General features: G+C 53.1%; 2 protein-coding genes across 8 annotated transcripts in view; both read right to left on the reverse strand.

The window, feature by feature from the left end:
- The window catches only part of TUBGCP6 (tubulin gamma complex associated protein 6), a 14,449-nt gene extending 10,435 nt beyond the window's left edge, over positions 1 to 4,014 (reverse strand). Inside the window, exons 1-2 of the mRNA XM_049626737.1 lie at positions 3,128 to 4,014; positions 1,697 to 1,860 (exon numbers count right to left, since the gene is read on the reverse strand). Of these exons, the coding sequence (XP_049482694.1) occupies positions 1,697 to 1,860; positions 3,128 to 3,868 (905 nt within the window). The 5' untranslated portion in view covers positions 3,869 to 4,014. The remainder of the gene's footprint in view (positions 1 to 1,696; positions 1,861 to 3,127) is intronic.
- Positions 4,015 to 12,390: 8,376 nt separating this feature from the next.
- Positions 12,391 to 13,517, reverse strand: part of HDAC10 (histone deacetylase 10) — a 6,394-nt gene continuing 5,267 nt past the window's right edge. For all 7 annotated transcript variants that reach the window (XM_049626586.1, XM_049626593.1, XM_049626592.1 and 4 more), the window contains 4 exons: positions 13,356 to 13,434; positions 13,032 to 13,214; positions 12,772 to 12,931; positions 12,391 to 12,697 (listed from right to left, as the gene is read on the reverse strand). In XM_049626586.1, the coding sequence (XP_049482543.1) occupies positions 12,681 to 12,697; positions 12,772 to 12,931; positions 13,032 to 13,214; positions 13,356 to 13,434 (439 nt within the window). In that variant the 3' untranslated portion in view covers positions 12,391 to 12,680. The remainder of the gene's footprint in view (positions 12,698 to 12,771; positions 12,932 to 13,031; positions 13,215 to 13,355; positions 13,435 to 13,517) is intronic.

A 13,517-nucleotide genomic window follows, 5' to 3' on the forward strand; every position in this document is an offset into this window, starting at 1 on the left:
AGGGCTGTGGGGGGACAGAGGTCACGGTCCTAGGGCTGTGGAGGGGATAGGGGCCACAGCTAGGGCTGTGGGGGTACAGCTGTCACAGTCCTAGGGCTGTGGGGGGACAGAGGTCACAGTCCTAGGGTCGTGGGGGGACAGACGTTCCGGTCCTAGGGCTGTGGGGGGACAGACGTCACGGTCCTAGGGCTGTGGAGGGGACAGAGGCCACGGTCCTAAGGCTGTGGGGGGACAGAGGTCACGGTCCTAGGGCTGTCGGGGGACTGGCGGCTCTGCCTCTGGAGGGATAGCACCTTCCCTAGTGCCCACTAGTCTGAACTCAGGGTAGGAAACTAGCTGGTGCCCAGGAACCAAACTGAAACAAGCACCAGAGATTTACCAAATGAGTTTGAGCAGAAGACCTCCAGGGTCAGAAGGTCAGGGGGTCAGGGGATCAGCGGTCGGGGGGTCAGGTTCCCACCAGAACAGGTGAATGTGGGGCCCACAACTAGCCGAAGCGTGGCCTGAAGGTCTCCCTGGAGAAGCCACCCATGGTGCGCTGAGAGGACAGACTCTTGTCCTGGGGGCTCGGCCAGTCATCCTCACAGGGAAGACGACTGTGGTCAGCGGCCTTTGGGGGACACCAAGGAGATTAAGTGCATTCAGAACAGGGGCGTGGACAGAGTGATCTCCTAAACGGTGACCTAGAAAAGTAGGATAAATGAGATACCACCGAGCAAATGTTTACAAAAGAAAGTGCTAGCTTCTCGGCCCAGTCTTGACACACGTGAAGGGTTAGCAGCCACATTTAGACTCGCTGTGCGCGCACAAGACAGGCCTGAAGCCCTAACAGGAGGTTACAGGACAGGAAAGACCACACGACCACTAACACCAGTGGCGCTGAGGGAAGCAGGGAGCTGGCCATCCCTGGAGGAATTGCCTGCGGAGGGACAGATGGCTGCCCAGCAGGAGCCACGCCTGAGCACAACCAGCACCTAAGTGCCCATCCGCAAGCCTGCGGCCATGCTCGGGAGACCCCGCCAGAGCCCAGGGCCGCATCAGAAGGCACTCGATGCCCTGCTAGCCCTGACTCTTCCCCTCACTGCTCCCCAAACTGGCAGACTACAGAACTGCCAGCAGATGACATGGGAAGAGAAGGTTCCAGGAGTAACTACTGGGAAATGTGTGTCCTCTGTCCCCATCCTGGGAGGAGTCGGGAGAGGTCCTGAGTGCAGAGGCCTCTGGACCAGTCGAACCCAGGGACGGAGATGCTGGCCCCAGTCAAGGCAGCACTGTGTGACCGGAACTTATCAGCCAGACAGCAGCACTGTCAGCCCCAGATGTGAAAACCCGTGCACACGAAGAACGCCCCCTCACCGGCACCCTGTGCCTAGGGAGCACCTCTCCCTGACCCTGACCACATAGCCCGCCAGGCTGCCCTTGACACCTCTGGCCGGGAGCCCTCACGGTAAGGACGTTAACTCAGCTGCCAACGGACTGTCTGAATTGGAGAAGTCACTGGCACAGGGCAACCTCTGTGGGGCCGGCAGGTCCTTCCCCTCGGCATCTTTCTCACCTCCCGTGACTCGGGCAATTCTATAAAGTAGCCTGACTGAAACTGCCAGGCTCCTAATCCCATTGGAGCCAGGCTACAAAGCCATGCTCACACGTGGGGGGGGGGGGGGGGGGTGCATTTCCCGGTTAAAAGCACACGTACCATCCAACTTGTTCCCAGCACCTCCGCTTGCTGGCCTCGTAGGTGAGCACAGCATCCCACAGGTCGATGTCCGGGGTCATGCCTGGTTCAGACTGGGAGTCAGGAGTCAAGTTAGATGCTGACTGGAACCCTTCATCCTCCGACTGATCCACACTCTGAGGAACCTGGAGACCACAGGGAAGAAGGAAACACCACGTATGCCTTTGGGTCTAAATTTCAGCCAAGTGCGATCAGAATTCCAGGACTTTTCCATACACTTCCAGTTACTAATTACAAGAAATACCTAGCGGAATATCTCCTCTATTTCTCCCAAGCACGTAGGTACTACACAACATTTTCACTACCACTGAACCATTTAAGGAATTAAACAGATTATCAATTTCCAGGGATGCCTGGGTGGCTCATTCGGTTAAGAATCTGACTTTAGCTCAGGTCATGGTCTCATGGTTCTGGAGTTTGAGCCCTGCGTCAGGCTCTGTGCTGACAGCGTGGAGCCCACTTTGGATCCTCTGTTCCTCCCCTATACGCGCTCTCTCAAAAATAAATAAACGTTGGAGAGAGACAGAGCATGAGCAGGGGAGGGGCAAAGAGAGAGGGAGACAGAATCCGAAGCAGGCTCCAGGCTCCGAGCTGTCAGCACAGAGCCCAACACGGGGCTCGAACCCACGAACCAGGAGATCATGACCTGAGCTGAAGTCGGACGCTTAACTGACTGAGCCACACAGGTGCCCCCAAAATAAGTAAACATTTAAAAAACAGTATCAATTTCCAATTTAATAAGACATATAAGTGTCAACATAACTTACGATAGAATTTTTCGTGAAATGCTTCTGATCTGGAAATTCCATTTTGGGGAACCCAGGAAAAAAAAATCACAGTGGACACAAGAAAACGTATGCACGCCAAGATGTTCATGATAGTGAGAATTTCTTGTATCAGGGGAATAACAGTAATGACAGCACATCCACCAGCAACAGAAAACCACAAAACATAAAGGCCAACAATGATTTACTTAATAACGTAGGAAACATCCCACATTGTAGGTGAAAAATACTGCACGTGTAGTACAAACCAGTATTTTGTTCCACGTGGCTACCGAGTGCTCCATGTGGCTGGCACAAGGAGGGACTGACCTGGTTACTTTCTTGTAATTAACCTAAGTGTAACTAGCAACTCTGGAGAACAGAGGAAGCGACCTCCCGCCTCACCTCTTAACAGAGGACTCACAGCCTGCTGCTCGGGTCCGCAGGTGGGCAGAGGTGTCCTTGCCCGAGAAGCGGAAGCCCACTCCAGCAGCCCCGCCTCACCACGGCTCAGCCACCAAGTGACCGGGACGGGAGAACTCTCCTACCTTTACCATGACCCAGGGAAGGTCAAAAGAGGCATTTCCAAATGCCCTGGGAGCTGGAGGCAGGACAGCAAACACTCTACCTTAATGGCTAGTCCAGAGAGGTCTGCGCTGTCAGGCATCGGGGGCAGGTCCAGCCGGACATCCATGTCGTATGTGCGGCTGTGCACGAGGGCACCGAAAAGCGAGACCCGGGTGTCTCTCTCAAACCTGTCGCTGCAAGGGTCACCGTATGAGAAGAGCCCAACGGTGGGCAGGCCAGTGCCTGGTGCCGCCTCCATCACCTGAAGCGCTTTCCGGACCATGTCCTGACATAAGTACTCCTCTCTGGAGATCAAAGACTGAACGTCCATCTCAAACACACTCAGGTCGTAGCAGTCGTAGCCGCTGTAGGGCACGTTTCTCCCAACATGCTTGTTGTTAAAGAAGTAGTCCCGCTTGCGCCGCAGAACCTGAGGGGGCCCGCTGCCCGCCAGCCGGACCAGGAGGTCCAAAACAGACGCCACCTCCGTCAGCGGACAGCCGGGGGCTGCTTGGAGCTCCTCCACAAGCTCCTCCAAACGGTCAGCCTCGGGGCCGAGACCGCCTGCTCTCAGGTCGAAGGACAGCAGGAGGACCTTGTTCTTCACCGGGAGTTTCGAGAGGTCGGCCTGCAACTTGTGAGTCTCCTCTTGAAACAGATTTGTGAAAAGAGCGTTGTAGGCCACCCTCTTGAGGCCCTGCTTGGCCCTCTTGCGGCTCACGCCGCGCTGGCCCAGACGGGCCTTCGCCGCGGGCAGGAGGGCCTCGCACAGGTCGTCGAACAGCTGGGGGACGCTGGCCATGGCCCCGGGGTCGCAGCTCCAGGCCCTGGGGCGGGAAAGCCTCCCAGCCGCGGGAGAGGCTCAGACGGGGCTGAACGCCAGGCGGCCCCCTAAACCCACACCCAGAGGCTCACAACTTGCACTCCCAGGCTCCTGCGCTCCGCGGGCCCGCCGCCCCCCCCGCCGCCCGCAGCTCGGCAGCGCTCCCGTCCAGCAGCCTTCAACCTTTGGGGGGTCACGGAAGCGTGACAAAGCCCAAGAGCCTGCGCCTGGGCCGGGCACAGGGCACGCGGCCGGCTTCGCACGCCCTGCCGGCGTCCCAGAGGGGCGGAGCGGGCGTGGGGCTGGCGGCGGGCAGCGTCCCCGCACGGGGCTCACCCCGCTAACCGACCGCGGTTCCAGCTCCCGCCACCGCCGCCCCCCGCGCGGCGTCACTGCCCCGCGACCCCGCAAGCGCGCTGGAGCCGGCGCGCCGGAATTGCGTCACCGGGAGGGGCGGGGCAGACCCGGAGGTCGCGGCGGGCAGGGCACTTCCGGCCGGGAGCCCGGCGGCCCAGGTGGGGAAACTGAGGCCCACCGCGGGCTAGATAAAGGAGGCGGAGTCAGGTTGGGAAGGTGAAAATGAGCCAGGGGGAGGGCTGGGCCCTGCCGGAGGGGAGGCTGGGACGGGAGTGTCCCCCGAACCCCGCTGGGGGCTCCGCGTGGGAGGGACTCTGGCCCGCCGCGAGGTTTGCGTCTGGGTGGACACCCCCCCGCCCTGCGGCCCGGCCGACGAGACGCCTCTGCGCCCCGCTTCCCTCCAGTGCGCTTTGGCTCAGACCCGGCCAGCTTCCCAGCCCCCGCCCCCCGCGAAGCCCCGTTCCTCTGTGGGCTCGCCTGGGGTCTGCCGTAGCCCGCTTGGTCCGGACTGCACTCTCCACTCTTCCCGAAGAAACCCATTTTTGCTGGCAAAATAACTTTCATTTTTAAGGTTAACGTTGCTCGGTGACCTGGAGTCCCGACGGGAAACCCGGCAACTAGCTCGGAGCCGGCGAGCGGACGGGCGAGAACCTGTCCGGTTCGCAGCTGCCAGAGCGCCCGGCTTTGTCGCCCACCCTGGAGCTGGAGGGCGAGTTTGCTCGGCGCTCGGTGTGTGAGTGCCAGGTTACCCTCGGCGTCTGTGTGATGGCCGTGGGTCAGCCTCCTCAGAACTAGAAGGTTCCGGAAGCTGTTTGATGGGGGTATGGAGCCCACGGCTAGGAAGGAATTCCCCAGACTTCTTTGGTGCAAAAAGGTGGCTTTACTAAAGCACGAGGACAGGACCCCTGGGCAGGAGGAGCTGGGCTGGACTGGTTATATACTATGGACTTGCGCGAGGTAAAGGCAACAGAGAGTTTTCCAGAAGGACTTTGATATGCCAAAGAGAACTCCTAAGATACTGGAGACCTCCCTACTGTCAGGCTACGGTTGTTTTCTTCTAGTAAGGTATTAACATTAGGACAGTATGGGGTTCCTGGAGAAATGTTATACTCTGCATTTGTCAACGGGCGGCAGGTAATAAATTTAATGTTATTTACCGTTTCCTTCTTGCCTTTGTTCCCACATCACATGGAGGGGAGGGTAGCGTTGGGGCTCCAGGAAACTGAGTCCACAGTTTTCTGCAGATGAGACTATTGATGAGATTGCCTTTTTCTTGTAATTTACTAAGACATTTGTAAACTTCTGGAGACTCTCAGTGTGACCATTTGTTTTCTGTCCTCTCCTTTGTCCTTGGGCAGCGGGAGTGCCTGAGGAACGTCACATGTACCCCACCTGGGGGAGGGTTGTGGGGTGTCAGCTTGCCTTCTCCCTCATCATGTTTGCTCTGAAAACCTCCAAGAAATGGGAGCCCAGACATCACACTCCTTTGAGGACGTCCCCCCTTTCTGGGACCCCAGCCAGTTGTATGTTCAAAAACTACGGTGACTTCTCCTGCGGTTCTAACCAAACAGACCCATGGAACCAAAAGTAATTTAGAACGTCAGGGGCCATTGTGAGGAACTTTCGATCTCCCCTAACTTACTTTTTTCAAAACCGGACAGCCATGGCTCTAAAATTGTCAAAACTGAGGCGCCTAGGTGGCTCAGTCAGTTGGGCGTCAGACTTCGGCTCGGGTCATGACCTCACACTCCGTGAGTTCGAGCCCCACGTGGGGCTCTGTGCTGACAGCTCGGAACCTGGAGCCTGTTTTGGATTCTGTGTCTCCCTCTTTCTCTCTCCTCCCCTGCTCATGCTCTCTCTCTTCTCAAAGATAGATAAACGTTAAAAAAAAAATTTTTTTTTTTTAATTGTCAAAACTGATTAAAAGGGCAGGGGAGCGGGGGCAGGGGCCTGGCTGGATCAGTCAGTACGGCATGCAATCCTTGATCTCGAGAGTCGTGGGTTCGAGTCCCATGTTGGGCATAGAGATTACTTCAAAATAAAAAACAACAAAAAACTGAATGGGATGCCTACTTTGACTGGAATTTTGAAGCTTCAAAATGTTGCCAGGAATCTAAAATTGCCTGCCTGCAAAATACAATTTCTAGACTGAGGCAAGCAGACAAAAAAGCTTCCGAGCCTCTTTTTCCACTGCCCTGTCTTCTGTTTCAGGACAAGAGGCAGCCGCCTTATCCCACCTCCTGCACACTCGGTTTCCCTATTCTGATTATCTCAGCAAGCTTCCCTTTCCTCCAAGCTTCCCCAACTCCTTCCTTTCCTAAAACTATCAAAACCTGCACCTTTGGAGTTAAGTCTTCTGAGGATCCAGACAGACCCCAAGTTTTTGACACTGCCTGGAATAAGGCTGGCTCGTAAGCATTGTCAGAGTTTCCTAAAGTGACTGAGGACCCCACAGGCTTGTTGAAGAATTTAACGTAAGTGACTCAAGCTCACCAACCTGGTTTCTCCGATTTGCATCAGTTAAGTCCATACGGGTTTTTGGTGAGGGCCAGGCCCACGGGTACATGCTGAAAGGGATTTAGAGAAACGAACCCCTTATGTTGGGCAAGATGCTAGAACACTCACTGGAAATATCTACAGAACAACGATAGGAGCCTTTCCCAAGGCTGTTGATGGGAGCAAAATTCGGGCTTGCACACAAAAGCCTGGTGACTTGTTCACGGCTACTAGAATTAACTGCAAACTGTTTTCAAACAAAATTCTGGTCTTCCTTTAAAAAATTTTTTTTAATGCTTATTCATTTTTGAGAGAGTGTGAGTGGGAGAGAGGCAGAGAGAGGGAGACACAGAACCCGAAGCTGGCTTCAGGCTCTGAGCTGTCAGCACAGAGCCCAACGCGGGGCTTGAACTCGTGAACCAGATCATGGCCTGAGCCAAAGTCAGACATTTAACTGACTGAGCCACCCAGGTGCCCCTGGTCTTCCTTTAGATGTTGAATCCACCTGGAAACATTTAACTTTGTTTACTAACAGGCTGAACCAGGTCTTCCTCCGGTAGTCAAAAGGACCGGGCTAGGGGCGCCTGGCTGGCTCAGTTAGTGGAGCGAGTGACTCTTGGTCTCGGGGTTGTGAGCTCGAGCCCCATGTTGGTGTAGAGATTACCTAAAAATAAAATCTTAAAAAAAAAAAACAAAGGACCAGGCTGGAACGGGAAACTACATCCATGCCAGATTTAGCTGTTTTGGCAGACTAGCTCACCCGTATCCTAGATGAGTCACCTAAAAGCAAAACCACTAAAATTCTAGATTTTCAGCTCTGGGAAATGAAGGCCCCTGAGCAAAAACCAAAGCCTAATTTCTGTGTTCTTGCAGAGCGCTGGGATGCTGGTTAAACGACTGTTACAGACATCAGTGCTTTCAGGGCCCTCAGCCGGCTTTCCAATGTCCCAGTCCCCAGCAGTGGGGCTCCAAGGAGCCGTCACAGTCCTCCCTTGTAATCCATTCGGAGGAACCCCTGTCCGGGTCAGGACGGTATCTGCTGCGAGCACTAGGCCCTTCAGATGGGGAGAGTTTCTAGTAACCCTCAACAGCTTCCTGTCTCTGAACCTGTTCCTTTGTCTAGGCTCTTCTGGAGATTTCTGGAGATGCGTACCCTGTTCTTGGTACCTGCCCCATTCATTTCCTGGGCTGAGACTTCTCAGAAAAATATGACAGAACTCCCTTTAAAAAGGAGGAAATAATTCTAGAATTTGACAATAGTAAACAAAATAGCCAACCAGGAAAGGGGCGCCTGGGTGGCTCAGTCAGTTAAGTGTACAACTCTTGGTTTCAGCTCAGGTCATGGTCTCACAATTCGTGGGTTTGAGCCCCGCAGCGGGCTCTGTGCTGGCAGCGTGGGGCCTGCCTGGGATTCTCTCTCTCTCTCTCTCTCTCTCTCTCTCTCTCTCTCTCTCCCCTTTCTACCCCTCCCCCACTCTCACTGTCTCTCTCAAAATAAATAAACTTAAAAAAAAAAGTCATCATTAAAAAAATGCTCAAGTCACAGCAGCGCGCGACTCTTGGCGTCAGGGTTTGTGAGTTCGAGCCCCACATTGGGTGTAAGATTGCTTAAAAATAAAATCTTCAAAAAAATAAAAAACAAAAAACAAAAAACACGGGGCCCCTGGGTGGCTCTGTCAGTTAAGCATCCAATTTTAGCTCAGGTCACGATCTTGCGATTCATGGGCTCGAGCCCAGCACTGGGCTCTGTGCTGACAGGTCACAGCCTGGAGCCTGCTTCAGATTCTGTGTCTCCCTCTCTCTGACCCTACCCCACTCACACTTTGTCTCTCTTTCTCTCTCTTTCTCCCTCTCTCTCAAAAATAAACATTAAAAAAAAATAATAATAAAAGAAAGAAATGAAACCAAAACAAAACCAGTAGCCAAATCTCTGTCATGGTCCCAAGTGATGTTCTCCCAAATGGTAATTTTGGAATACTGACCAGAGATGCCTGAACAATTGGCCCTAGAAAAGGAAAAATGATATCGGAAATCTAATGATTGCCAGTTTGGTAAAAAGGGAGAACTCTGGTTTGGACCAATAACAATCTGGCCCTACCAGAAATTCTAGAATTCCCACTGCTCACCACAGTACATGCATTAAACTACTGGCCTACTGACAAAATGATAGTGTTCAGGGGTACCTGGTTGGCTCCGTAGGGAGAGCATCCGACTCGATCCTGTGGTCCAGTCTTAGCCCCATGTTGGGTGTGGAGATTACTTAAATAAATAAAACTTTAAAAAGATCATAACTTAAAAAAACAAGATAGTGTTTGTGAACCAATATGGGTGGATTGGGGGAGAAATCACAAGGCCACACAAAGTTCCTGCCTCGCTCGTTCCACCTGTCCAGAGTATCATCCAGGAAAACCTGTTCACACAAATGGATCTCATACAGCTTCCCTGTCTCCTGGATATAAACGGTTCAGCCGTGGTTTGTAGGTTTTCTCACTGGGCCAAACCTTTCTCTTCTAGACAAGCCAGTGCTGCTTCTGTGGCTAAAGTTCTGTTAGCAAATATTATCCCGACCCCGGGGAACCCCTCTTGAACTTCGTAGTCACTGGGGTCTCCTTGTACAGAGGCTTTAGGACATCCATGCTGCTCAGCAGGCCTTACGTTTTCGTTGCACGTTGCATCCGCAATCCCGGCATTAGTCACACGCAGTACAGCGCCATTAGGCCTCAACTGGCACATCTGTAGACCTTCCAAATACCTTGGCTGACAGCATTGCTGTTGGTCCTTCTAAGCCTCAGATCCACCCCTCTGGAACTCCTGGAGTCCCACCCTTTGAGATATCCAGGACGTACAGTGAATGCACTTGGCTCCTGCCTCCTCTGACTTACAGTTAAGGAGATCTACTTCAACACTGTACAGGCCTCATTGCTTCTGATAAAAGTAACCATGCTGGGGTGCCTGGGTGGCCCAATCGGCTCAGCGTCTGACTTAGGCTCAGGTCATGATCTCACGGTTCATGAGTTCAAGCCCTGCGCCGGGCTCTGTGCTGACAGCTCGGAGCCTGGAGCCTGCCTAGGATTCTGTGTCTCCTTCTCTCTCTGCCCCTCCCCACTCACGCTCTGTCTCTGTCTCTCAAAAATAAATATTGTAATGCCTATCAAAATGACACCCGCATTCCTCACAGAGCTAGAACAAACAATTCTAAAATACGTATGGAACCACAAAAGACCCCGAATAGCCAAAGCAATCTTGAAAAAGAAAACCAAAGCTGGAGGCATCACAATTCTGGACTTCAAGCTGTGTTACAAAACTGTAATCATCAAGACAGTATGGTACTGGCACAAAAACAGACATTAGATCAACGGAACAGAATAGGGAACCCAGAACTGGTACCACAAACATAGGGCCAGCTCGTCTTTGACAAAGCAGGAAAGAATATCCAACGGAATAAAGACAGTCTTTTCAGCAAATGGTGCTGGGAAAACTGGACAGTGGACATGCAGAAGAATGAACCTGGACCACTTTCTTACACCATACACAAAAATAAACTCAAAATGGTTGAAAGACCTAAGTGTGAGACAGGAAGCCAGCCATCAAAATCCTAGAGGAGAAAGCAGGCAACAACCTCTTGGACCTCACCCACAGCAACTTCTTACTCAACATGTCTCCACAGGCAAGGGAAACAAAAGCAAAAATGAACTATTGGGACCTCATCAAGATAAAAAGCTTCTGCACAGAGAAGGAAACAATCAGCAAAACTAAAAGGCAACCGCTGGAATGGGAGAAGATGTGTGCAAATGACGTATCAGATTAAGGGTTAGTATCCAAAATCTGTAAAGAACTTCTCAAACTCAACACCCAAACAACAAATAATCCAGTGAAGAAATAGGCAAAAGACATGAGTAGACTTTCCCAAAGAAGACATCCAGATGGCTAACAGACACATGAACAGATGCTCAACATCACTCATCATCACGGAAATACAAATCAAAACCACAATGAGATGCCACCTGACACCTCAGAATGGCTAACATTAACAGCTCAGGAGACAACAGATGTCGGCGAGGATGCGGGGAGAGAGAGGATCTCTTTTGTGCTGCTGGTGGGAATGCAAACTGGTGCAGCCGCTCTGGAAAACAGTATGGAGGTTCCTCACAAAATTAAAAATAGGGGCGCCTGGGTGGCTCAGTCGGTTGAGCATCCGACTTCAGCTCAGGTCACGATCTCGCGGTCTATGAATTCGAGTCCCGCGTCGGGCTCTGGGCTGACGGCTCAGAGCCTGGAGCCTGCTTCCGATTCTGTGTCTCCCTCTCTCTCTGCCCCTCCCCCGTTCATGCTCTGTCTCTCTCTGTCTCAAAAATAAATAAACGTTAAAAAAAATTAAAATAGAACTGCCCTACGACCCAGCAATTGCACTACTGGGTATTTATCCAGAGGATACAGGCGTGCTGTTTCGAAGGGGCACGTGCACCCCAGTGTTTATAGCAGTGCTATCACCAATAGCCAAAGTACGGAAAGAGCCCAAATGTCCATCAACGGATCAATGGATAAAGATGTGATATATATATATATACGATGGAGTATTAGTCAGCAATCAAAAAGAATGAAATCTTGCCATTTGCAACAACATGGATGGAACTGGAGGGTATTACGCTAAATGAAATTAGTCAGAGAAAGACAAATATATGACTTGACTCATATGTGGAATTAAGACACAAGACAGACGAACATAAGGGAAGGGAAGCAAAATTAATATAAGAACAGGGAGGAGGACAAAACATAAGAGACTCTCAAATACAGAGAACAAACTGAGGGTTGCTGGAGGGGTTTGGGGAGGGGGGCCATGAGAGCAGAAGGCGTACAGGATGCTGGGCTTGGCTCCACAGGGAGAATTTTTCTCCCCTAAATCGGAATAAGTGCCAAGAAATCCCTCAAGTTGGCTACTTTGTAGACCAAGGGTCCTGGTTTAGAACCATCATTCGCTTTGGGATTGTTACACTACTGTTACACTACTGTCTTGTTTTATATACTTACTTTAGGTTTTATATTTTGTTGCCTGCCAAACTTTTGCAAAAATGATGTGCCGGGCACAATAAGGAAATCATCTCCAATATTTATAACCTTGAGAAGAGAGAGACTTTAGATGGGAGTGCCTGGCCTTCCTGACCTTCCTTCTTGCTCAAACTTGGCCTTAAGTGGTTTCCAGCTGGGACGCACTTTCCCTCTGACATGGTCCTTGACACGGGAAATGTCCTTCCTGGCACCGACGGACAAAACCACTACATGTGGAAAACCTGCCTCGAACGGTGATGCTTTCAAAGAAAAGACCTTGATCAAAAGGAGGGGGGATGTGTGAACAGGAATAAAGGGAAGCTCGCGGGCACGGGCTTGGGACGCCAGGACGGGAGCTGCACCATTCGGCCGATCACAGGAGGAATTGTCAATTCCAGACCCAACAGAAGCGTCAGCAGGAAAGAATCCTCAGAAATCCTCATCATCCTTCTCCAATGGATGCTCATTCAGAACGATCCCTCCCCGCTGCCTCCTTTTCCATAAAATAACGTTCCTCTGCTTTGTCAGTTACACTTGCTTATGGCTTTGCCATAGTCTACTTATCCTGAATTTCAGTTCTCTGCTATTCCTGAATAAGCCCATTTTTGCTGGTAAAACGACTTTTATTTTTTGAGGTTAAGAGGCGTGCAGGAAGTGAGGATGGAACCATCTGTGCAGAGGCAGACCACTGGAGGGGGGGCTCCCGGTCACGGCCGTGGACATAGTGTCCCTGAGCCAGAGCCCCAGACAGCTCTGTAGCCTGGCCTTCAGGACGGAGGCCTCAGGAAGTGGTGCACACGTGAGTGTTTAAAGCTGGTTCTCGGGGGACTAGTCTGCGGTGCCACCTCTGCAGTGCAAGGACTCCCACCCTGGCAGCTCTCAAGCTGCCCGGTCACGGCACTTGAGGAGCTGGGAGGAGGTGCACAGTCAGCTTGTCGCTGCGGCGAGCAGCTTCCCCCTGGGCCGTGCCCCCCCCGCCTCACCGGCCACCGGCAGCATCTTCCACTCTGCTTCCAGCTGCCCTCTCAGGGATATCAGGGCCTGTGTGTCCTCTGGGGAGGCCATGGAGAAGGGACCCAGGCCGGGGGGCGCCTCTCCCTGCCACACCCGGGCCAGGACCCCTGCAAGCTGGGATGTGGATCCCTGGGCCGGGAGCAGAGGTGGAAGCAGCAAGTCACTGGTCCCCCCCCCCCCCCCCCCCCCCCCCCCCACCGCCAGCACATCCGCCCCCTGCCCAGCTCACCTGCTCCAGCAGGACCAAGACTCGGCCCCCCGCCGGCCCCCGCAGCAGAGAAGCCAGGAGTGCGGCTTGGGGGACCTGCAGGCCGTGGGCCGGCCCCAGCACCACCAACACGAGGTCAGGCTGGAAGCCATAGGCCAGGGGCAGCACGAGGGCCAGAACACAGCTCACGAACCCACCAGTAGTCTGTGGGAAGAACGGCAGTCAGGGGTCACCCTGCCTGCCAATGTCAGGTGCACAGCCACACCAACAGCCCCACCAGGAAGGGCAGGGGGAGGAGCGGGCCAGCCAGTACGAGGACACCCTGCCCTCGACATCACCGCTCACCCCTGGCAGTGGCACGGAGACCTGGAATTTGGATGGGGCAGCCGCTTCCTTGCCTCTGATGTTCAGCCACAGATTCCTCCTTCCAGGGAAGAGCGAGCACGCGCGGGGGGTGAGCAGGATAGAGCGAGCACGTGCGGGGGGTGAGCAGGATAGAGGGAGCAC

The sequence above is a fragment of the Panthera uncia genome, chromosome B4 (genome assembly GCF_023721935.1).
Source record: "Panthera uncia isolate 11264 chromosome B4, Puncia_PCG_1.0, whole genome shotgun sequence".
NCBI lineage: Eukaryota > Metazoa > Chordata > Mammalia > Carnivora > Felidae > Panthera > Panthera uncia.